The following is a 25,977-nucleotide window of genomic DNA, read 5'->3' on the forward strand; positions in this document are numbered from 1 at the left end:
ACTGATCGCTCGCTGTGGCATTTTGATGGACCATGTAAAATTGACTGTTCAATCTAATCAATTGTTCACCTCAGTGAAGGAGAATGAGAGAGAAAAGTCAGAAAATAAAAACAAGAGAGAGGGAATAACAACAGGAAGGCAAAGTAAACAATAGATAACATGGCATTCCAGGCCTTTATTATCTCTACTCAACTTTACAGCCATGTAATGCTTAAATACCTCTGGTTTGGGGTTGTTGGATAACTTAGTAGAATTAACCAACCGTCCACGAACAGGATCACAACACTGGCTAAATTATTATTTCCTGGAATGGCCTCCTATATATTAAAAATAAATGGAACTATAGCTGTTGTTTCTATAGAGGAACTGGATTCTCTGAATCAATGCAGCCCATTGATATTTTCTGAGATAATGAGTTGACGAGGATCACATGAATGCTATACTGAAACAGATTGTGGGATAATGAGGGTGGCAAATAATATGGCAGTTGCATCCTTCAAATTGCTTCCTTCCTTCCTTTGAAATCAAAATGGGACATAGCATTTGTATGGAAAAACTCTATCTTTATTTAATAAAAATCAAGCTTACTTGCAAAAATAGTAAAATATAAATGTTGGCGAACAGGACACAGTAAGACAAGGTAATACAAGTGCATGAAAAGACGACAAAAATTCTACTCTAGTTCCTGCTGGAGGAATGTCTGAAACATGCAGTTTTGTCATGCAGAGTTCACACGATCGCCTGCGCTGCATTGAAAGCAAAAGCATCGGCAATAATGGTGATGAATAATCATAGTGTAAATAGTGAAAGAAAGAACAGAGTAGTGAAACTGCTCTGAAACATATCTTATATAGTGTCATGGACTGATGCAATATTTAGTTAATAATAATGGATTTAACAGTGGTGGAAGAAGTATTCAGATCCATTACTGCTTAAGTACTAATACCACAATGTGAAAATACTCTTCTGCAAATAAAAGTATTCAAACTTTACATGAGTAAGTTATCTGAAAATAAGTACTCATCATTCTGCTGAAAAAATGTCCATGTCAATGATGTACTATGTACAGTATATCACAAAAGCGAGTAAGCTACGCCCCTCACATATTTATAAATATTTGATCATATCTTTTCATCTGTCAACACTGAAGAAATGACACTGCTACAAAAGTAGTGAGTGTACAGTATATGGTACCATGTCCACCAAAGCGTTTTTTTCTGATGCCAGCGTCTATTTTCAATTCATTGCAATGGCAGCGCCGCGTTTTTCCAAGCAGGTAAAAAACCAGCCGTCCAATCACAGTGCAGGAGGGGCGGGACAAACACTGCAACGAGCACATCCGATCTTGAACGAAACGATGTTCCTACTCGCCGAGGTGTTTCCTCGCCATGTATGGACAGTCTGTGCACTCATGTTTCAGCTTTCTCTTCATGTAGAGCAAGGGCCAGAGCAAGTAGGCCTACATACTTTGTGGTTACATTTTTACATTCACTAAAAGTAAGTAGGCTACCCTACTTGCAACACATGGCCTCCACGGAAATTATTTATCATAGCAACCACAGCGTCTCGAAAAAAACACCGCGCCTCCAAAACGCACCCTAGCGCTCCCAGCTAGGGTTTTTTTTAGAACAGCAGGTGGCGTTTTCAGCTGGCATGCTTCCTCTACACAAAGATGGCCTAGGCTGTAAGAAGATTGCCAAGTCCCTGAAACTGAGCTGCAGCACGGTAGCCAGGACCATACAGAGGTTCACCAGGACAGGTTCCACTCAAAGAAGTTGAGTGCACGTCCTCAGTGTCATGCTGCCAGCAATGCTGCAGAGGTTGAAGGGGTGGTGGGGTTTGCCTCAGTGCTCAGACCATACACCGCACACTGCATCAGATTGGTCTGCATGGCTGTTGTCCCAGAAGGAAGCCACTTCCAAAGATGATGCACAAGAAAGCTCACAAACAGTTTGCTGAAGACAAGCAGACTAAGGACATGGATGACTGGAACCATGTCCTTTGGTCTGATGAGTACAAGATAAACTTATTTGGTTCAGATGGTCCATCTGTCTTTACATTCTGAGTGATGTTGAAACGTTTTAACTTAAATAAAGAGAAAACTGTGTGGATTTCTGATGTGTGTCACATTGAACATTACGTCGCGACAGCTGTGTGTGGCGTCGCTATGACGACAAGCTACATTGAGGGGTACTATTTCTGGGTACTATGTGCAATGGAAAATGGAGCATGGCCAAACCAAGTCGAGTCGAGGCAAGGCGAGTTGAGCTGGTACTGGTAATGGAAAAGCGCCATAACATCCACCAGTTCCGTGATGTATTCATGAAGGAGTGGAAGAGGACTCCAATGGCAACCAGTGAAGCTCTGGTGAAATCCATGCCCAAGACGGTTAAGGCAGTGCTGGAAAATAATAGTAGCCACACAAAATATTGACACTTTGGGCCCAATTTGGACATTTTCACTTGTACTCACGTTTGTTGCTACAGGTTTAGACATTAATGGCTGTGTGATGTGTTATTTTGAGGGGACAGCAAATTTACACTGTTATACAAGCTCTATACTCACTACTTTACATTGTAGCAAAGTGTAATTTCTTCAGTGTTGTAACATGAAAAGTATTTACAAAAATGTGAGAGGTGTACTCACTTTTGTTAGATACTGTTTGTTTTTGGATTAATATTATCAGGGCATTAATGAATATGTTGCATTTTACTGCTGTAGATGTTGTTCTGGAATTTATTATCACAATGTTTAAGGTTGAGCTAAATTGAACTATTTTATATACTGTTGGGTTGTTTAATCTACAGTAATGCATGGTGTGCTTGTCTAACTGATTTTTGATTTGACATAGATTTTACCTGCAATAAAATTGTGTAGATTATATCTTGCAAATCAGTCACTGTAAAAAGAAATAACTGTCACATACAACACAACATTGAAATAATCATTAAGAATCCCTGCAAGCTTTGTTGTTTGGTTAAAATGCCATGCAGCCGAGGCCACCTACCTTATCCTCATTACAACCCAAACAGCTGACACCATCGGTTTCCACATGTGGGGTGTACTTACTATACTCACTCAGAGCATGCCACTCTTGCTCATGCAGCTAATTACAAAAGACACTGTAAAGCACTGACAGCCTCTCAGTTACAGTCCACCGTGTCCATGACTGCATACAGCTGGAATTAGAGCCATGAAGCATTTTTTAAAAGAACCATGATTCACTGATTACCGATTGGCTGTTTGGTGACCACAGGCAGTGTGGGTCCCGGGGTCGACAAAGGTTCCTGTCTAGTAGTTGTGGTAGTAGGTGTGGTTGTAGCTGGGAAATATAATGTACATTAGTAGACCTGGGAGAAAAGTTATTACTATATGTCCTTTAGAATGTCAAAAAACTGGCGTATGTACAGTAAACAATGAGATAAGATTTGCAGGATAGTGATGGAGAAGTCGGGTAGAATAGTCAAATGTAAGGCCAAGAGCTTTTTCTGATCTCTGAACTCTTAAGGTCAGAAAAGTCATTACCAAGAGTCGTCTTTGGGGCTATGTTCCGGGAGAGGGGCAGTCTGCCCTGGGTCCTATTATGTGGAACTGACAAGGACAAGGGAGGAAAGATTTAAGTCAAGGAGTCACACATAAGATGCCCTTATAGTCCTGAAAAAAAGAGTTACGTAAAGTAATTATGTTTATGCACCCATTTCACAACACAAACAATGTCCCCTGCATTATATTTTTGTATTGCACCCCTCAGCAAAATGTCCAATGTTTATTCTTACATTATCTAAACCTAGCATCTGAGGTTCTTTGGTCACATGGAGGCAGCGAAAACAAGCTGTAAACACAACACTGACCTATTATCACCTTTTAGTTGCATTTCTGGCCACCTGAGGAATGTCAGTCCACTAACATTCATTGTCATTTTAGCTCTGTTTTTGGGATTTACCAACTCCTTAGGGAAATATCTGGCTGCTAAATGCTAGTCACTAACTACGTCTTGGTGCAGGGCAGGTAGTGTGCAGGGGCTTTTTGGAGCTTTACTGCTGAAAACATTTCAAAACACACAGTTTTAAAACAGCTTCACTGTACTTGGCACCTGCAATAAACCAGCAAAATGAAAATTTTGTATTCTAAAAAAGTGAGACTGGTTTTGATGAGGTCCTGTGTATAAAACGATAAATCAGAGTTCTAGTTAAAATTCTTCCAGTGCTGACTCCTAAAGCAGGGGTCAGTCGAAATCAGACATTTCTGGGTGGTGATACATCATAGTACGCATATATAAAAATTCTGATGCTGTATTGAAAAGGGTTCACTGGGTTTGACCAAAAGCACCATGTCTCTATTGGCTTACCATGGCGAGGAGCAAAGGGAGGATCTGGCCTTAAAGGTTTCTGAAGGGCGAAAGACAAAAAGACAGCTGAAGAATTGGTCATTAGTCTTTGTAACGATCATAACAAGTGAAAGTACAGTGGAAACCGCTTAGAGTGATCATGGTTACAGTGATCCACCACTTATATGGATCAAAAAGCTTAGGACAGAATCATTCCTATACATATGCTGTTGAAATAATTTGCTTTGTAGTAAAGTAGTCCGCTTACAGTTATCATTTTGTGTCTTTTCATACATGACAACATCTGAAAATAATCATAATATTTTATGCATACATTTTCAAACTCTGGTACCAGTTCGGCATCGATAGATTACACTTTATTTTGAGGCCTGTTAAAAATTTAGAAATTCACTGAAACCTTCGCCGAGCTGTGGCTTAGTAGCAGCACAATACTGATTTAATCAAATCACAATAATTTGGCCCACAGATACCCAGAAATCATAGTGATTTTGGATATAGCCTAATCCTAATTTGAACTACAGTAAGCTATACTGTATATTCAGAACTGTACTGTATTAATGTATAGTGCATTTGAATGATGATTGAAAATTGTATAAGCCAGCTCTACTGTATTTTAAAACAGTCAATGAAATTTAGAAAATAGCATAGCTGTCCATTTCATTACTTTATATTCATGTAATAAATATACAAATGTCAATTAGATGGCAATCCAAATCCAAGAGAAATAAAGCACGAAAAGACAAAATAATTGTGGTTATAATAATCAACCACTTATAGTGACCTGAACAGACGAAGGGTTTTTCGCTGTATAGCATTTTACAGTAATGCCATCTCTTTCTCTGCCTCTCTCTCTGTGTTCCATAAATCTTAGGCCCTCTACTCCATGTCGAATTGGTAAGGTCCCCTGTGAGAAGCTTGTTATTTGAAGTTTCCCTCTGGAAGGGCAAGTGTTGTGGCTAATTCTCAACAGCTGTGATGTTTTACGAGTATAGATCCAGGAACACATGACACATCAACACTGCACTGTCAGTAAATCAGTGCCACCTTTCTCCTCTCATCTTCCACACTGTTATCCTTCCTCCTCTATCCTTCTCTCTCATCTCCTTTTCTTCTCTCTTTTGTTCCACTCCAGAAGTTAGCTAGTTACAGACCGCTCTCTTGGCTTGGCCGGTCCTGGCTGCAATGGTGCTGTTTCCATTCGGCAGCTGGATGGAAAATTAATGAGGCAAACAACCCTGAGAATAGCATAAGCTCACTAAAGTGTACAACACAGACTCTAAAGCATATTGCCTGTTCCAAATACACACCCTGTTCCCAAAAATATGTATTTTAAGGAGAGGAACTGTACCTGTGCAGTCTCAGGTTTCTCATTGGTTTATGACACTTATTTAATTTAGTATATTCTGCAACTCTTAATACTAATGTAAGAAAATCTATTATATTAGTTATAATGCATTGATTATGCATTGATAAGAAGTGTGTTCAATACATACCACAGGGTTGACGGGGCGTTTAAAGATTTTCTCTAGAAACATGACACAAGATAAAAATCAGTAAAGAAATCAGCGTAGAGGAACTAATAGAAAATGAAGAACTAAATGAAACCACATTACAAACATGATTTACTCGTGATGCATTTCATCTTGGAAGACTGAAAGAGAGAGTTCCACAGAAATGGCTTAAGTTAACAACAAGATGGATTTGATTCAGTAAGACTGGTTAGTATCTCCTGGAAGGAAAGGGCTTATATGATACAACCTTACTTAGCTAACTGGCATAAGCTCAGTCAGCATCTGTAATTATATAGTCAAACACTGCTAAATTAGCTCAAGAGCTTTGCCTCTAAATTACTAACAAACCGATTCATACACAAATAAATCATGCAGAAGTTTTCAGACTGTCAAGACTACAATGAACAGAAACATGAGGCTTTTTTAGGAGCTCTGTAATACTGAACAACAAAGCTCAGGGTTTTCTTAATTTCAGATCAGACTTGTCAACTATTTATGAACTATGAAAACTTCCCCACTTTTCTGAAGGCCAGAGGCACATACTTGAAGTCTTACTGTTGCCAGTGGAGCTACATATTTAAATGCTGTTCAAATCATTGTTTATTTGTAATGGCCGTAGCAAGAGTACTGTTTTAGGTGGGGTATGAGGGCCTATATCATGTGAAAAGCCGACATCAAACATACCCACTATGCCGACTGTGCTGATGTTGTGAATGACGGGCTTGCTCCACAATCCAGTGCCATCCTTAGAGTTGGGCTGGACACCGAACTCATAGACTGTGTTGGGCTTCAGATTGTCAATGACTGTGTCACTAGTTGGGCAGGTCTGGTAGTTCCACTTCCTGTTCTTCTCACGATAACGCACTGTGTAGTGTCTGAGCCAAAGACCGAGCAAAACAGAACATGAAGATAAACAGTAAATCATGTTTATGAAGAAACTTAGACATCCAGATGTTAGAATTTATAGATGTCTTAAAAAACATTTTGTCATTCATTCAAGAGGCTGCATCAGAGTTCCCAGGCATTTAAACCTTTCTAGGGACATTCACACTTAATGTCACAGTACACTGCTGAGTACTTTTAGATACCATACAATCCCATTGTCTGCTCTTATTCAGCATTGCATAGTTTTCCAACAATGCTGACAATGTTCTAACAACTCCTTTTGATCAAAATCTATGCACTCCTTGCAGAAATGACCATCTCAAGCTTTCTAATGTAGTTTAACACTATGTATTACTGCATGAATTGCACAGTCAGGATCCAGTGTTTTGATGCTGTGACAGAAATTTGCTTCTCTCCCCACAGAAGGAATTTCTTTGAGAGAAGGTGTCATGTATGTTGTGTAGGCGGACTCCTCTCCTAAACACCTGTGTGCACAAGCTGTACTTTATCCACTGCTCAGTAACCTGAGAGACTTCAGGGAATCATTTACTGTTAATGCACTTATACTGTGTGTGTGTGTGTGTGTGTGTGTGTGTGTGTTTAAACTCACCCATCCTCAAGACAGTCATTCATGACGTTGCCTTCGTAGGGGGTCTTCAGAAGGGTCCCCCAGGACAGGAGAACTGAAGTGGGTGTTACCGACCCAATGACCAAATGTAGCGGCTTCTCCAGCTGTACTTTACCTGAGAACAAATTAACATTTTACTTTTACCTCCATGTCCACCTCGATGCACAAGTCCCCATGTTTCGTGTCTGAATGACAAGGGTACCATGTCACTATAAAATTCTTGTAGAAGCATTACCTGTACACTGCTTTTTCACTTCATTGGTTGGGATGGGCTGGACGGCAATAAGGTACTTGGGCTCAGCATCTAAACACGGAAGAAGAACTCGAGTTTATAGATACTCTCACCTTCCAGAGACATACTAATCTTTCTCTTTTAGCAATGACTAAAAAGGTCAAACTACACAAATCACAGCCTCTCTTACCAAACTCAGTCTCATACATCTGTCCGTTCTCAGGCAGCTGAATGAACTGTTTGGAGAACATGCTGCTGCCGTAGCCCAGGATGTAGCCCTCAAGCTTGGTGTCAGCGTTGGGACGCAAAAACTTCATCACAATGGTGTCTCCTGTGGCGTTTATACGGACTTTCATGTTCTGGCGTCTCACTGGGGAGACAGGAGGGGACCCAAATGTTCCTTTAAACATTTGTGTATTTTCTGTTAGTGATGATTGTTGATTTTGAGACAATCACTGTATTTGTGACACAGTACGGTGCAAGGAGGCCAAAAAAAATTTAATCCGGTTAAAAAGAGGTTCTGCACAGTTCAGACCAATGCAAATAGTCCAAGATAAAACCAAACTTTTGGTCATTATGGTTTATAACTCACTTCACATCTGCGCAGTTTAATATACCTAAATTCTAAATACACAGGAAATGCCACAAATACAACATAACACATAAAGTGAGGAGGAAGTGTTACAAAGAAAAGTAATACTGCACAAAATGGGAAACTGCAGTACCTACCAACCTCACACAAAATTATTTTCGTATTCTTTCCATGTTAGTCTTGTTTTGTAAAAGCAGAACGAAAAGCTTGTGAGGGAGAGTTCTCAGAGTCACTTAAATGCTTCTTTTTTTAGCAACTTACACTTCCCAGATTCAAAACTTCTGTTCTTTATCACTGCACAGGCACACTCAAGGCGTACATGCAGTCAAAGCAGACTTAACTTCTGCTGAGGTGTAAGTTTTACTGAAAGCTAATAATGGTGATTTTATTGAGAGTACAACGCTAGGAGAATAACACGTTTTATTGTGTGCTGGATAAGAACATTACTAGAGTACAAGCATTAAGGATCTGACACTTGCACACATCAGTAACTGCATACACATTGAAGCTTCTATATGAACTGACACTGAAGCTCAACCAAGATTGATTCATATTAACCTTTTCTTGAACTAAACAAACGAGAAAGAAAAAATAATTGTATTTATATATGCAAATCACTTTGAATTTCCTTGTTGTTGAATGGTGAAATACAAATAAACTTGTTATGACTTGCCTTGCCTAGTGTATGTTGCAGTATGTCACATGCATGTGTGCACATACACACTAACACTGATCATCAATATTTGTTAGAAGAGGCAGGAGAATGATTCAGTCATTGCTGTTTTCTGTTTTTAAGGTAATGTTTATTTGAATGTTGGAAATGTATAGCATCTGTTAATCCTATAAGTAGGCTAAGGAGGACTCACAGACTTTTGGATGCAGCAATCTTCTTACCAATCAGGTTCTGCCGTAACTCTGCCAGAGAGGGGCAGGGGGATATGATCTTTATCATTATTACAAGTCTGAGTGCCATTTAAGTGTTGAACTTTAGTTGTCAGCTTTCAAACAAATGCAAACATTGCTGCCAGTAATTACAGTAATCACTGTATTTTAATTTTTTACTTGTGTATGAAGTCTCAATGCTGTGATGCATATCATAACTACTGAGCTGACAAGCCACTCTAGGACAGAGCATGGATGAATTTGTTTATTTTCCTCTCATCAGTTGCCTCCACCATGTGGCCTTTGAAACTAGCCAAGAACCGGGCATGCTAACAATTAGTCAGTTTGTAACAGGCATGCTAATAAACATCAGAAAATTGAGACGAGTGCAGCTGTGCCAGAAGTGTGATTTATGACTGACATTTGGCTGACACACATGTAAAACAATAAATAACCACACCAGTGCAGACTTGGATGATAAATGGTTTACAGTGGTAATAGAAATATACAGGTATGTCAAATTAAGCCTGTTTTTATTAAATAGTGGTTCTGTTTTTATCATATTAAGCGTGTTTTATTTCAATGATTCACATTCTTCTTAAAATAAAGTTAGAATAAAAATCCAATTCGTAAATTCAATGATATTTCCCTCAACTCTTATCAGTTCTAGTTTTAGCATTTTGATTTTGCTGTGGAAATCAAAAATTAGTCTATGGGGGCTCAAACCTTCACCTCTCATAGTCTACAACGCTTAAAACAATAGACTTGACTTTCTGCTTGGATTATGGCTTGTACTATACTCTCTGCAGCACATGTCCTTGGCTCATATTTCGGCATTAAATTAAATAGTGGAACTTTGCATGAGGAATAATGCCAGCAGCTGCCAGAAGCCAAAACAGACACTGACCGTGAAAGAGGGGGAAGCCCTGGATTTGAAAAATACCCTCATGCTTTTCCAGCTATGTGCTTCCTATCAAAGCTGCATTTGTTTTGATTCTCCCATCAATATTTCCGATAAAACACAAGTGAGATTGGCTCCAAGGGAAAGGGGCTCAGAGTGTATGAAACATTAGGAAACTTCTGGCACCACGTTTTAAACTCCAGTACAAGCAAACACTGGCTCAGTCCCGCAACAACCCGTCCAAAGCCCAGCCATTTGGCCCCCACACCACTTAGGGACTGTTCAGACTTATCAGTATTTCCAGATAAAATGAATAAGGAACTGATCCAGTCAATCCTGACAATAAATCAACTACAGTACAAACGAAAACTACCAACATTTAGCTAACCAGAAAACTGTTAAGCCAGAAAAATGTTTGTTTGGATGGATAGAAAAAGGAAAATAATGATTGATTATCTGATTTTAAGTTTTTCCCGCTCTGCTTGTGACTCTGACCCTGTCAAACACGTGAGATCATAGAAGATTTGTAACCTCACCAAAAGACAAATAACTGAAGTATAATTAAATCCATGATCTTACCCTTAATAACCATAGATGGATTACTGAACAGGCCTACCAGGCAGAAACAGAGCCTATGATTGAAGTGACGGTTAATATGTCTTGTTGGAGAGTCAATCAAACGACTACAAAGAGACACAAAACGGGATGCAAAAGGAGACACAAAAACGACTACAAAGATACGCAAAATGCCCACTGACAGACTTAAAATAACCGCAAAGAGATATAAAGTGGCCACAAAGACACAAAACACATACAAAAAGACAAAAAACACCCGAAAGAGACACAAAACATCTACAAAAGAGACACCAAATGACCAAAAAGATATGCATAAGGAAGACAAAAAGACAAAACAACCAAGAAGAGACGTAAAATGATCACAAAGAGACGAAAGTGACCACAAAGAGATTCACTCGGCTGCGTCAACAGTTGTTTTTTTGTGTCTCTTTCAATCTGCAGGTCTGGTTACCAATCTACCATAGAGGGAAACATTTAGAACACAAAAGATTTATTCTAACAGAAAGAAATTGCAAAATGCCATGATTTAACTGGCAACAGATTTATGTTTTAATAAATATCAGCTGTATGTTACGGAGAGTTGGTCACATATTTTGGATTCATTCCTACTCTCGATGTGGGTGACAGTCTGTTATATAATATACTGTAAATCTCACAGTGACGACAACTCTCTTCAATTGAAATGCCATGACATAAGCCGTCTCTCCCCTTCATGCAGAGAAAATAACCAATTCATCAACAATTACTGTACAAGCAAATCCATCATAACACTGGGAGTCAGCCAATAAACAAGTCAGATTAGTATGATATAAACAATGCCACATCATTCTACAAACATTTCACCATTGTATTCATCCTGTTTTGGACTGTTAGCCAGAGGATGTAATCCTGCTGGCCTGAAAAGAAGAAACACCCTCAAACTGGAAACTCAATCTTGGCCTAGCAGGGCGGCTATCTTGGATCATCAGCAGTGATGGATGATCCTCCCAGAAAGGGAGTAGGTTAATGGGGTTGTCAGAATAACATGCTCTCTTCGCTTTCAAACGCTGTACAACATGATATGTTTATGTGTGTTTGAAAATAGATATAAAAACGTGCATCTGTGCAGTATGTGCAGTTTTGGCATCGGCACCCTGATTTACTGTCTAACATTATCAAACCACAGATTTCTACCACTGGCAGTCACACTCCACTGTATCTCTCCTTTCTTGGCTCAATTGAGGAGGAGGACTGTGCTAAAGTAAACTCAATGAAAACAAATACACTGAGATCATCACATGACTTTTTCACTCACGCTGATGTGTGAACTAATGAACTATAAATATCTGAAGCAAAGCCTCAGAAAAAAAAGAAAGAAAACTTCGAAGAGGACTACAAGGCTTGTTTTGTTTTCAAAATATGCAATGGAAAATAACTTTTCCGCTCTTTGTTGAAATGAATGTGGTAATTCTGGTGGATGAAAGTGACACAGAATAATGAAGTCATGTCAGTTTGTTTTGAGCAGCTGAGCTCTACACACTCTAAATCCCACTGACTAAATGAGGGTATAAACTCTTAATACTGGAACAATATTTTGCTCTACAAGCCCCTGTATAACACATCATGCCTATAGAATCCATTAAACTGGCACACACACACACATTATATCGTGTGTGTGTGTGCATGGTGTGTGCATGGTGCCCTGAGTGATTTTACGCAGCTCTGGTGTACAGTATTTCAACCTCTCAGGTTTCTGTCGTGGAAGATTAGAGGTGGAGAGGAGACTTGGCTTTCTGCACCGTGGATACAGAGACAGATGTTTTATGGCCCCTTGTTGAAACAGTCACCTTTATTTAAAGCAATGAAGTGTGAAAATCTCTCTGAGCCCCGTGCCAACCAGAGCTCAGAGAGTTTGAAATAATTAGGCTGTTGAGCAAAGGACAGCTGAACTGGCCAATATTAGCTCTAATGGGAATACCCAGAGCCTGCAGACCTGGATAACTCAGCCCTCTGAATATCTACTGTTATCTAGCAGGAGCCTCTTTGATGCGGTTGTTCTCTGGAACAATCCCTTCTCTTAGGTTCAAAAGAGGCCTCACCTTGCAGCACAGCGGGACAGAGTCGTGCCTGGGATTATACTCCCACATTTCCCCCCTACACACCTTGGCGGCTTCCATGCTGGTCCCTCCGCTCTCACACTATATATCCCTCCTGTCAGATTCGACGGAGCAACAGCTGTTTTCCCTTCCCCTGTGGCACCGCTCCATTGAAACCTTCTCCTCCTTCACTCAATCCCTGCCGTCCTATCTTTCCATCAAGTGCTTTGAATTCATCTGTGTTTTCCTCTAATCTCTGCTTTCTTGTATCTCCTTCCATATTTCCCTCTCATTAATCTGTACATGACATGTGGCTATGTTTTGTCTGGCTCAGCAGCAGTTTCCCGGCCATATATTGTCCTGAAGTGGGGTAGAGGTAAGTAAGTTCCTGATATATCACCTCATATACACTAAATAGTGAAAGAAAATGTTTGTAACATGTAAATGGGAATTAAAAGCCTTGGGAAGTACAGATCATCCAACAGTGTATAGACCTACCAAAGCTGACACATGTATTATGCCATAATATCTATGACACAAGAAAGCAAACACATGTCATTGCGTAATGTGTTTCATTCTAAAACAAGGGGCTTGATCCAAGAAGAACAGAGATACAGACATTTAACTCTCCTCCCAAAGCAAAAACACACACCGCCCCTTTCATCTAGCTCCCAAAGCTGCACATTGAGATTTGTCGGCATGCCAAGTTAAGCCAGCAAACTTGCTGGCTTAACGCATTGTACTTACCTCTTCATACAGACTCCAGTGTGCTCACCTCAAATCACTTTTACTACCATCAAAGTCTTCAAAGGACACCCAAGTTTAACTCCCAAATTGAGCAGAGTCAGACGGAAAGCCAGAGTTCACTGTGCATGCAATTGTTGTGTGTGTGTGTGTGTGTGTGTGTGTGTGTGTGTGTGTGTGTGTGTGTGTGTGTGTGTGTGTGTGTGTGTGTGTGTGGAAAAGGCTTGTGGAAAATTTGCTGTTTTCCAAGAATGTCGTGAGAATCAATATGCTATAATCTACTTATTAAAGTGAGTCTGTTTATGGTTTCCTTTATTGGCACTTTGGAAGACACAACACTTCATGTTGGGGGTAAGGGGTTTGGGTGCCCTAACACAAGTTGTCTTCTTGATACAAACCTCGTAATAGTGATTTAGTTTGTTAGTGTTAAAGATGTTGCAATAATCTCCATGTTGCTGTTGCTATTTTGAAAACATTTCTGACATATGTGGCGTGCGCTGGCAAGAAATTATGTGTGTGTCTGTGTTTAATTTTAAAGACTCTTCAGGTGGTTTGATAAAATCCCTTAATCAGAGCTGTAATATGTTTAAAACAAGAAAAAAAAATTGCCTGAGGAATGAATGAAATAATTAGCTGGTTTATGAACTCATCAAATCGTCTGCATGGTAGGCACAGTTCCAGGAAAGCCATCCCATTAGGTTGTCTACAAGTCTAACCCCTGACCCCCAACCTGGAAACACTTTCGTTAAAACTTGAGAGCAGCAACTGACCTACTTTGCTATGCTGCTCACCTCATTTCAGGGAAATGTGGATAAACCACAGGGATCGTAAAAACAGTGCTTCCTAATCGAGGCAGTTCGAAAGCCTGACAGGTGTCTCAACAGAGGAAAGCTGATTTTCCTTTTAGGTTTAGGGTTCAACAGCATTTTACAATGTCAGAAGTCAGGATCAAATGCATATAATGAATATGTATCCCTTCAAATCCACATATTGAGAGGGGCACAATTTATATTGCTTTTATCACAGTGCACAAACAACATGACTTAGACAAATGTCAGTCCCACAATATATGAATAACATAATATCTAAGAACTAGAAAGAATTAAAATGCAGAATAGGGTACATTATCCAGCAATTTTGCTAAATAACAAATATGGCACATTGCCCACGTTGCACTATACTTGTGTACTGCATTAAAGAAAATTGCATGCCACAATAATAGGGCATAGCTTGCTTTGTTGTCTGGACACAGAAAACAAGTTTGTGAGGAACACAGGGTAGAGTTATGTGACAAATGTGGTATCAAAACGTTTTGCCTTTACTTATCTGCATATTTCAGCCACTTTTAATCATCTATTGCTCTGTATGTGAGTAATTAGGGATTTGTGCACATAAAAAGCTTTTTTCATGATGTTACAAACAATGTGTCGAATGGTATCCATCACTCTGCTAACTTTGTAGCAAATTGTCTCAATATGGCTACAAAACTATTTCTCTTGTCATTTGTCCTTGAAACAAATATCCATCTTTCTAACTATGACATATTATCTTTCGAAGCGTATCCCACCATGCATTTGGCAGAAGGCAGAGAAAGACCGTGGAAAAGCCATCAGTGTATCACAAAGCTAACATAGAAAGATGTTAACTTTCACTTGCAGGGATCCTACAACTACAAGCAGAGAAGACCATAATGACCAAACACTGGTTGACTCAACAAATACATCACTTCACATGCAATCAATAGTGTGTCCTGATGTGGACGTCTTAGTGGAAGACAATAACACTGATGTTATCACTTACCTCTGCTCCTGCGGGGAGTTGAGGGGCCAGATAGAACTATCCCAGCGATGAAGACCATGAGGAGAAGGACCAGAAAGCTGTGTGAATGTTGCTGCATCACCGTCATCATCTACGCTGTGGTTGACTCTGAGTCTCAGGTGTAACAAGCTGCTGTGATCTGAATGAGCTCAGTTCAGCTCAGATATCTGACAACACGAATGAGACACAGAAATAATATTATGTCACTCAGCGTTACCGCGCTGATTGAATTAATCTATTGGTAACAGATTGAGTTTAGTGTGTGCTGCAGCTGCAGGAGTCAGGCTGGAGTGGCTGGACTACTTCTCTGATCTGGTGGCTCTCAGGACTAGTGCAGCTCACTAGACTGGACTTCTGGATGCAGCAGGCTGCTCCTGCACCATCTATACCTCTATATTGGAGGGAGGGGAAAAACAGAAACACACCCACTCCCATTACCCTCTCCCATCTCTCCTTCTCTTTCTCTCTCTCTCTCTGTCTCATCTCACACTCTTTTTCTCTAGAAAAGGAGTGAAAGTTTTCTCCAAGCTTCCCGCCCTCCTCAGTCTCTTTTTTTCTCTCTGTCCAGTCTAGTGTGTCCCCAGCAATCCTACTTTTAATCTGCAGCAGTGTTTTGACACTTTTCATTGTTCTTATTCTCTTTCCTTTCTTTTTATAGCTTGTCTCACACAGAGAGTTTACATGTACTCTAAGATCCTGGTTTTGATATTCTGCATATAACATTTACATGGAACTTGAGAAATCTGGTTATTCATATCCATGCATACATGATTCAAATAGTATCCAGTATCCACCAACCCTAACACCATACAAAAATGTCAATATTGGACAATTTCTGCAAAATCCTGGATTAGGTTCATCGCCAGCATTTTTTTAATTCTCACTTTATACAATATGGTATGGTAAGGGTTATGCAACTAAAACTAAAGATCTTGGTTATAGCCAATTAAAAAATTTGCATTAATAAAGTAAACTCCGGTATGACGTGCTAATGAATGGGTGTCATTATATCCACACTTTTACTTTCTGCTTTGCTGCATGAAGGCCACAATACTTCTTGTATTGACACTGAATGTTGACATACATCATGAAGTGTATAATTGTTCATTATGAGTGTATTTCCAAGGATACTGGGCTGCTGTGTGGAGGTATGTCTTTAACTCCTTGACATCTCAACCACTCTTCTGTACTGACTTACCTCAACAGTTGGGGATGAACTTTTGTCACTTTGTTTTCTGGTTGCCTGGACTGTAGTTACCACTGGCTTCTCCATCTGGTCAACAGTAATTCAACATTAGAGTGACAATATAATTTGTATGTTACCAGTGTTAAAGCAAATAAAAATGAAAACCTTTAGAGTGATGTAATAAAGTCTTATACTGGTTCTTGTGCACACACAAATCCTGGGATACTTCAGAAAAACTAATGAAACCTGGGATATTGTGCACCTGTGAACACATACACATTGTATTGGTGTGTGTATACATAAGGGTTTTATAATTGCTTACTTAAGTTCACTCTGTTATCTCGCTCACAAACACACACATATACACACTAGAGCTGCAACAATTAGTAAATTAATCTAATCATCTAATCGTTTTGTACAGTCGACTATTTTGACAATCCATTAATCCTTTTGAGTCATTGTTTAAGAAACAAATTCCTAATTCTCTGATTTCAACTTCTCAAATGTAAATATTTTCTGGCTTCTTTTGTCCTCTATCACATTAAACTACATATCATTAGGGTTGTGGACAAAACAAGACATTTGATGATGTCACCTTGGGCTTTGGGAAACACTTATTGACATCTTTCACCATTTTCTGGATCAAACAACTAATTGATTAATCATGAAAAATAATTAACAGGCTAACCAATAATGAAAATAATCGTTGCAGCCCTAATCCACTCACACAGCCATGCCTTGTATATCTTTAATTTCCCAGCCCCCTAACCTAATCTCAATTTAAGCCTGCTTCTGAAATTGAATAAACGAGAAGTGAGGCAAGTCCCTGTTGCATGAGAGGGCTTCCAGATTTGGATCCCCACAATGCCATACAAACAAAAAGCACACACTAAACTACAGGGTAACTGAAACAGTCATATAAGCTGTGTGTATCCAAAAAGTTATGTGTGCACGGGGTATGCCTGCCATCATATTCCATGGAAACAATGTCTCTCATCATCCCATCTATAAATACTTTCTTCGCCAATGACAAAAAACACATTAACATCATGTGCACCACAGACCAACTGACAAAACAAGCCATTTGCAGCCATGTGTCTCACATTCACACATGACTTTTTAGGTGCATCGCAAATACATGGTGACAACGGTGCATCATAGGCTTTCTTTGATCTCAGACTCATAGTGTATCATTGTTTACAGCCAACGGGTTCAGTTTTTGCGTGTGTGTTTCATGCAGCCAGTTTTAGTCCTGGTCAGCCAAAACTCTCAGCCAGAACTGGGCCTCAAGGACAAGGAGTGTGTGCGTTTGTGCAAGGCGCACACATGTCTGCTTGCACGTGCATGTGTGTTCTCCAACATCTCCACCCTCCAATGCAGTTGATCATATCCCACATGTCATCACACGAGACAGGAAATGATGTTGCGCGCCAGAGGAGGTGTGTCTCCTGAGGAAGTCCCTGAACAGACTGTTGCAGTGGAACCCCGGCCTTCATCACGCCAGAACCCATTAAACACAGTTGAATCATAGACTGCACTCTGTGAAAATGATGAAAAAAATGTATAAAAAAAGCTGTGGTTTAACCAGTGGGACTTAACCTGCTTTCACAGTGAGATTTGTTTGTCTATAAAGTCACAGTATCACTGGGATGAAGGGAAACATGGCAGATAAAGACAACTGCAATTAATGATCTTTTATCAGCCACAATTTTCTGCTTTCATTTTATCTCATCATCTTCACGTCCCTAGTGGTGGAAAGTAACTAATTGCATTCGCTCAAGTACTGTAGTTAAGTACAAGTTTGAGGTATGTGTACTTTACTTGAAAATGCCCATTCTATGCTACTTTTATACTTTTAATCCATTAAATTTCAGAGGGAAATATTGTACTTTACTCACTAGATGTATCTCACACATTTAGTCACTAGTTACTTTTCAGATTAAGAATTTACTTGTAAAAAGCTTATAAAATGCAATGCATTGTTAAAAATTAAAGCAGTAGTTCCCAATTTTTTTGGTTTGTGACCCCTCCAGATGTCTGCGAGTTATTAGCAGTTCTACCGAAGACAGATTTCCCCTTTAAACTTCTCAGATGGTTTCATTTATGTTATTGCTTGAGGTCCAAAATGGTAAAATAATTCAAATTTTTTACACGAACAAGGGGAAAAACCCTGCAAAAAACAGGGTTGGGTTGGTGGTGACAACAAAAGACAACAGAAAATATACACCAATTGCAGAAAGCAAAGACACCAGCAAGAGAAGCAATAAACAGCAGAGAATATGCCTGTCACAGAATGCAGTTGTTACTGAGAGTGGGACGCCACGCCATCCCACCTACCTTTAAAAAAAGCAGTTTGGGATCCTTTTCACATGTTTAAGACCTGTAAGTTGTTAACAGTCCCACCAAAGAGACATTCTTCTCAAATATTAAATATTATATTAATATTTAATTGAAATAACTGTTCTAGGATCAAAAAGGTAATAATCACACCATGCTGACAAAAACTGGTGAGTTTCAATAAAACGATATAGCTAACGTTTAATATACGAGACCGTTACCTAACGTTTGGCTAACCGTAGCTACAAAGTTGCAAAAATGTTGACAATAACTATAACAGCTGTTAACGCTGGTGTTGAAAGAGCTGTATGAGTCCTCCAAATTGGGATCCTAGTTTGGTGTTCAAGGTCTGGTTCAAGTTTTGTAGAGAATTTGAAGAAAGAATGACATTCAAATCTTTACTCTTTAACCAGTTGAGTAGGGTCGTATGGTTTTCCCTGTTCTGAAAAAGGCTTTTTGCTATCTCCTCCTCTTCTTCTTCAATCACCATAAATTCAGCCACTGTCTTATATCAAATTTAAGAGATTGGTATGGGTCCCTTAAAATTTTTCTGAGGAAATAGTTACTAAGGACCTTCTAGCAAAGCAAAAAGGAATACTCCTTTGATGAAAATAAAGGGGCCACTGTCCCCTCCATTGATTGGACAGAGGAATTTGAAATGAATGGGCAGTAGGATACGAGGAAAATCTGCGATGTGCGATAACATTTTTCAATATTGCGAATATGACGATTAGGGCTGCAACTAACGATAACGTTTATGAACAATTTATCTGTCAAGCATTTTTTACAGTTAACCTGTTAGTTGTTTGTTCCATAAACTGTCAGAAAATGGTAAAAAAAAAAAAGGTCAATCAGTTTTCCCCAAAGCCCAAAATGACGTCACTCAAATGTCTTGTTTTGTCCACAACCCAAATATATTTAGTTAGTTACTCCATTAGCGGAGTAAAATATTCACATTTGAGAAACTGAAATCAGGAGAATATTTACACCTTTTTTAAAAAATTGCTCAAAACAAATGATTATAAAAATAGTTGGCAATTAATTTAATAGTTGACAACTTATCAATTAATTGACTAATCATTGCAACTCTAATGACGATATGACTAAGCGAAAGAGTTACACTACATACATACAGCTTTTGTATTAGCTTGTTTGTAACGTGCTATTAGCCGAGTTAGCATGCTGTGCTTGTGTACAACCAAAAGACTGTGTACAGAGCAAATAAAAATGTTGCTATCTACATGTTTATGTTTATGCTTGTTGAACAGGTGTATTGATAAAGTTTGTTTTTTTATTTCACATACAATTTTAATTGTCATCAACTCGAGCTGCAGCTTGATAATAAGTCTTTTGCTCCGGGCCTGTTTAATACAGTCTTTTGCGATGTGTTTATTGCGCATGTTCATATCACAATGATGAAAATGTATTTGTCAGCACTATTGGGCAGTAAATAACACATGCCTTGTACTAATGTTCAGAGCTAAAACCTATTAAAAAGACATGTAATAACCTATCTATCTACACATGGTTTTAAACCCCAGCAGATTTAAGATGTATTTCTTGAGGCATTCAGGATCCTTTTTTGAGTGCAGGTGAGATTTTCAGGTCTTTTCATCACCAAGTTTGAATGCAAATTTGCTCTTTTCATTACTGCCACTCCACAGTTATTTCAACACTTTCTGTTCAATTCATATCAGGCTAGAAATGAATCAAACCCATCATTAAATGCCTTCTTTAATCAGTGTGCCATCCTCCTTTTCTTGCTCTTGCAGCCATGGTGCTTTTCAGGCTCTTCTTTCTTGCCTCTGGGTTTGTGACAGAGTATTAGAATAAAGGAGTATGCGTCAGGGCACGATGTCCTCACTCTGCTTCGGTCATTTGCCATTCTTTTCCTTCATTTCATTACTATTCAAGGCATGATGAGCTCCACCTGCCAACATGGGCCACGCAGCCGAAAAACTGTGTCAGGGATGGGTACCAAAGAAAAATGGAGTGGTCTTACACACTCATACATCACTTTATATGTATGTCAGTTTCCATAAGGTAGATGATACCTAAGGAAACAATAGGATTTTCTCCTTCTCATCCACAGGCCAATAACCACTATGCTCCCTGAAGAAGGATCACTTTTACTCAGGTGGAAAAACACTCACTCAAACAAAATCTTTCTTAATATGGAAAGACATGTTCAAATTTTAAGATCACTTTTTTTGCATCCTCCTCGATTTCTTCCTTCCAGTAGGTGCAGGCGATTGGAAAACGTTTGCTGCTGTGGCCAAGAGCAGAAGGTCTTTCACAACTCAGTCACTTGGACTGGTTGTGATTTTGAGTATGGAAAAAGACAATAATTTAGATCTTTTTCCACTCACTTTTTCCAATCTGCTGATGCCATGAACAGACTGGCTTATTAAGTTACAGACTTCCACACCAGGTCAGAGCCGTTTGAGGATGAAAATGTTGCAGACATTAAAAGATGGATACATCTCGTACTCTACTTCATACCATGCCATAGAAATCACACTCCTCTGTCATCACTATGGCACCACACTGCTATATTATAACCTCTATTCTGATTCATATTTTGAAGGAAAGCCTCTGACTTCTGACCCTGCTCCATTTTTGGATATTTATTATGTGCCTGTCAAGATGTGTGGTAGTGCAGTAAGTCTGGTTTTCCTGCCAGATAAACAGTTTCTGCTCTGCATTCTGTAGCAAAGTGGAAAATATGATGTATGAAATATTCTTCCAAATATTCACGCAGTTTCTCAGAGGTCCACATATGCATCCACTATGTGCACACACTCTTTCTTTATCACGTGTAGATAACAGCAGCCTAACCTCACTCTGTAGTGTTGCTGATAACAACATTAAGTCATAAATGTCAAAAACACAGCAATACCTGGATCCACCCAGAGAATGACTTCATTGCTGATTATTTTAACAGTTGTTGTTGCTCAGATGTTAAAACTTCACATACTCACAGAGAACAGGTGAACAACATATGTGCATCTTTCCACATCTGCCAAAACCTACATTACAGACCATTCTTGATCGGTATGTTCAAAATGTACACATCTAGACAACAAGACGAGGACCAACACACGACGACAACATGATGACGTTTGATAGACAGGCCAGTGTTATTGCCATGTGTCAATCAGCAAAGCTTTCTTTCTGGAAAGCCATGGGGGACAGCAGTGTTGTGGATGATGAAGTAGAAGGATTTAGTGGAAGTACAGAGAGAAGAGACAAATATAATTCACCCACTCTAAATTTGTCTCAGAGAGCAAAAGAGAGTGACTATAATCTCAATGTGGTTCTCATTTTCTGTGCCGTTGTCTGTGCAAGCGCGCATACTTCATGTATGCGAGTGCACTTGTCACGATGGATCCTCCATCTGAAAGATAAATAACCACATTACATGGGAGGATCAGGCATACAGCTTAGAGCTGACAGCAGATAGGATACTAAGACAAATCCAGAGGCATTAAAGGGTAACTTTGGTATTTTTCAACCTGGACCTTGTCTTCCCATGTTTTTGTGTCCATATGACTAGTAAGATGCAAATTACAAAAAAAAACGCATGTCATATCATAAAAGAACAACAAAGCAGTCGCAATCATTTCATCAAATTCGTGGGGAAAAAAGTAGAGCAGAGAAATAGTTCTGTTTTGTGAATAAGAAGAAAAGTATGCATAATAACAAAACAAACACAACTTGAGGCTCAATGAGGTGTGTTAATAACCACTCAACCATCATATATTACAATATGGACTGCATTCTCCATGATTCCACTAGTCCATTAAGCATCTAAATGCAAAACACAGACCAGTCAAACAGGGAAGATCCTTGACAATAGTTAAAACAGCAATACTTTCCGTAACACATTTATGACTAAAATCACATAGCAGATGCACATTTTGCTAAAGTCATTTTCAGGCCCTGACACACTGAAAACTACTCACCACTGACTCCTTGCGAGTAAAAATCCAGCATCGTATTTTGTTTTAAAGTTAAGACGCATTTTATAAAATAATGTTTTATGGTGGAACGATTGCAGGCTTGTAATGTACACGAGTGCTGCTGAAAGGGTCAGTGTGCACACAGCGAAGCAAACACAGGCGGCCTTCAGAAGCCAACAGATAAATAGTTTAGATGCTTTTGTACACAGTGCGCGTCTACTCGCTTCATTCCTTCCCTGCATTTCATCACTCGTGTTACTGTGAAAGCTAACACCGCACTTTTGTCTCCAGAAATAAAACAAACACTGCAGGATGACATTAGTACAAATGCTATGGTATCTGTTGTGTCACACAGGAAAAAATTTGGATGACAAGTGAATGCTACTGGAGAAAAAATGTAAGTTTAATGTATTTTTAATGCTTTCTTTCAATCACAGTGACATATCGCCCCATGCTAAGTTAGGCTAGAGAAATCTTGAAATAGGGTATGGCCTGTCACTCGACGACAGGAAAATAAATTATTAGAAAAGAGGTTCAGCAACTGGGGGAGAGAGAGAGGTAGACAGACAAAAAGAAAAGGAGGAGGCACAACCTCTGATTGAAGTGAGTTTGTTTTCCTGGCTTGGTAATATGATTATACTAAAGCCTTCTTTGGTCTCGGCACTGTCTTTGTTCCTCCGGGTGATTAAGACAAATAAACCATGGGATCAAACTAAGACAGGCTCTGGAAGACAGAACGGAGGAAGACAGGAGAGATTTGAACATTTAGTACAGCCCAGCTCAGTAGGTGAAAGCAAATGGGAAGGCAGTGCACTGGACTGTGGAAAACAATCACCCACACCACATCACATAATTTCACACTTACCGAACAGAATACAGAACGCTACAATTTGCAGTAAATGATGCAACAGCCTGAAAATCATCATTTGACAATTTCAATAGAAATTAATTTCTACTTCTTTCCATTTTACTATCCCATCATTTGTCTGTTAAAATATCTGGACTGTGAAGTAGAAAAAAAGGGCTCTTCCAATGAAAAATTTACCTGGATTTGAACCAGAGTAAATCAACATGTGACAGATGATAAAGCAAGAGGCACTATTAGTAGGGTTTGTTCACAATCACCCTCTAACACCACAGACTGAGGTCTGGATGTGATGAACCCGATCAGCACGAACACTGCTGCATATTGTTTTAAGTTCCAAAAGTCTGTGCAGAGCAGCATGTGAAGTGAATCTCAAGGACATCTGATGATGAGCCAGTAAAGCAAAAACGTTCCTGTTGCAGAGGGATATCCTTGAAGTGACAGGGAGACTCATGAGCCAGAGGTCTGTGGTTGTTTACGGTTTTCAATCTCCCCTAATGACAAAAACACTCCATTCTCATTCACATGTACTCACATGGAGAGCAAATTTCCTGCTCTGCGGGGAACGATTACAAATGATACAAGCTGGAGAAGTATAGGCTTCTACACAGAGACGCAGAGCCTGTGACTTGATGCATTTGGAAAATTTTCAACATGAAATGATAACTTATCGGCACCACCCTACAGCTTCACAAGTCCTTACACAAAATGCTAATGGATGTGTGCGACAGACTGACAGGAAGGGCAGGCATTCAGGGTGCGTTAAATACTTTTCTTAACTCCCAAGTGATGACTTTTACCATCGTCCAAAGACCTTTAAAGGAGAAAGACTAAATATAAGAGCTGTCCTACATCATGCCGTGGAAACCCAGAGCTGAGGGCAATGGTACTTAAGTTATTATTAATTCTTAGTCCATAGAAACAAATGACATGTTGATGGTTTTGCATGTTTTAGCCCATTTACTGCTGTTTTAATTTCCAAAGCACACCATAAGGTTTTTTTAATTGATTTTCCTAACTTCCAGGAAGCCATTGGTTTAACTTTGCAGAGACTTTCAATTTGCTTGAGATGCAATCCATCAAAAGGAACATTTTGTCACCGTTGCAGTATTTCATCATCCTAGTTACGTTATTCGGTGTTAATTAGTTTGTTTGCAGGTTTTTAAAAAAAAATGTTTCTTGGTGGTGAACTCAAGGACACTGTTTTGACAGTCAGCTGCTGAACAAAAAAGTTATACATATAAAACAAAGTCCATATTATTCAATTCACAAAATCAACATTTGCTATAAGAAAACAAGAGGGGAAATGTATAACCCATATTCACTGCACACCGGTCTTCCTTAAGGCTAAAAAAAAAAAATCACACATACAGAAAATTAAGTACAAGCTTCTATTTACTTATTGTTTGTATTGTGGGTTTTATATTCGGACAGTGTTCTTATAACAAGTAGGAGTTCATTCATTGTCAAGAATAACAGTCAAGAAGAAGGGAACACAAGTGAAAACCATCAGAGATTCCTGGAACGAAGCCTAAACGCGCACAAAGGCTTCCAGCAAAGAGTAGAGAAGATAATCTATACACACCTGCAAGGCTCCCACAGTAAATAGAAGTAGCATAGGCTGTAGTGAACTACAGATAACCTGACATCATGTGCAGCATGTGGGAGATATTCTCCATGGCAGCAGTCAGGGCCAGGTCTGTAATGACCATGCTAATGCCTGATTGCGTTTAATTTGATACAAATGAGCACATTATCCAGCAATTTACCAGGAGCAATTATTACATGATACCTCACTTCACTTCAACGGGCTATTATGACTGGCATGTCACATCAGACACAAGTGTCAATAGTGAGTTGGGATTTTTTTTTATCCTCTCTTTCTGTCTTTCATGGGATCAGATCCTCTCTGCTATGGCAAGGAGATGTGCTGCTGGTGTAATAAACTGTGATTCCCCGAAAATCTGCTGAAAGATTCCTGACAGAAACAGGCCAACATCTAATTGGGCCTGGAGAAGATGGAAGTTCTAACTCTTAACTCTTTTTTTATTATCCATCTCTGTGTTTCCCATTAAAATAGTTTCCAGCCACTGAAAAGAGGATTTGAAACAGCCAGCCTCAGGTAGTACCTGCTGGAGAGTTTGCCAGACAGTTGGACTGAACTCTAGACCCTGGTTCTGGATTTAGACTCTTTCCAATAACTCTTGAACCTTTCAGCCGATACCATTTATTTATTCCTCGTTTTAAGTCAGTCTGCATGTAATAGCTCTGTTTTCCAGAAAATTTGTGGTATTGTTGTCAAAATCATAAAGATTCTGAATCATATGCATCTGTTGTATCACGTTGTTTGTTTGCTCGAGGCTGAAAAAAACAAGCTTAACAAAAGCAACTCAAACAATAGTCTCGCCTTTGTTATATCCACTTTCACTTGTAAT

General features: G+C 39.3%; 1 protein-coding gene across 2 annotated transcripts in view; it reads right to left on the bottom strand.

Annotated features, from left to right (window-relative positions):
* The window catches only part of LOC123973975 (target of Nesh-SH3), a 55,208-nt gene that overhangs the window by 14,325 nt on the left and 14,906 nt on the right, over positions 1–25,977 (bottom strand). For both annotated transcript variants that reach the window (XM_046054377.1, XM_046054376.1), the window contains exons 2-11: positions 16,391–16,465; positions 15,175–15,359; positions 7,795–7,974; positions 7,608–7,676; positions 7,355–7,487; positions 6,544–6,734; positions 5,842–5,873; positions 4,349–4,388; positions 3,526–3,591; positions 3,233–3,322 (exon numbers count right to left, since the gene is read on the bottom strand). In XM_046054377.1, the coding sequence (XP_045910333.1) occupies positions 3,233–3,322; positions 3,526–3,591; positions 4,349–4,388; positions 5,842–5,873; positions 6,544–6,734; positions 7,355–7,487; positions 7,608–7,676; positions 7,795–7,974; positions 15,175–15,283 (910 nt within the window). In that variant the 5' untranslated portion in view covers positions 15,284–15,359; positions 16,391–16,465. The remainder of the gene's footprint in view (positions 1–3,232; positions 3,323–3,525; positions 3,592–4,348; positions 4,389–5,841; positions 5,874–6,543; positions 6,735–7,354; positions 7,488–7,607; positions 7,677–7,794; positions 7,975–15,174; positions 15,360–16,390; positions 16,466–25,977) is intronic.

This window comes from Micropterus dolomieu, linkage group LG07, assembly GCF_021292245.1.
Source record: "Micropterus dolomieu isolate WLL.071019.BEF.003 ecotype Adirondacks linkage group LG07, ASM2129224v1, whole genome shotgun sequence".
Classification (NCBI taxonomy): domain Eukaryota; kingdom Metazoa; phylum Chordata; class Actinopteri; order Centrarchiformes; family Centrarchidae; genus Micropterus; species Micropterus dolomieu.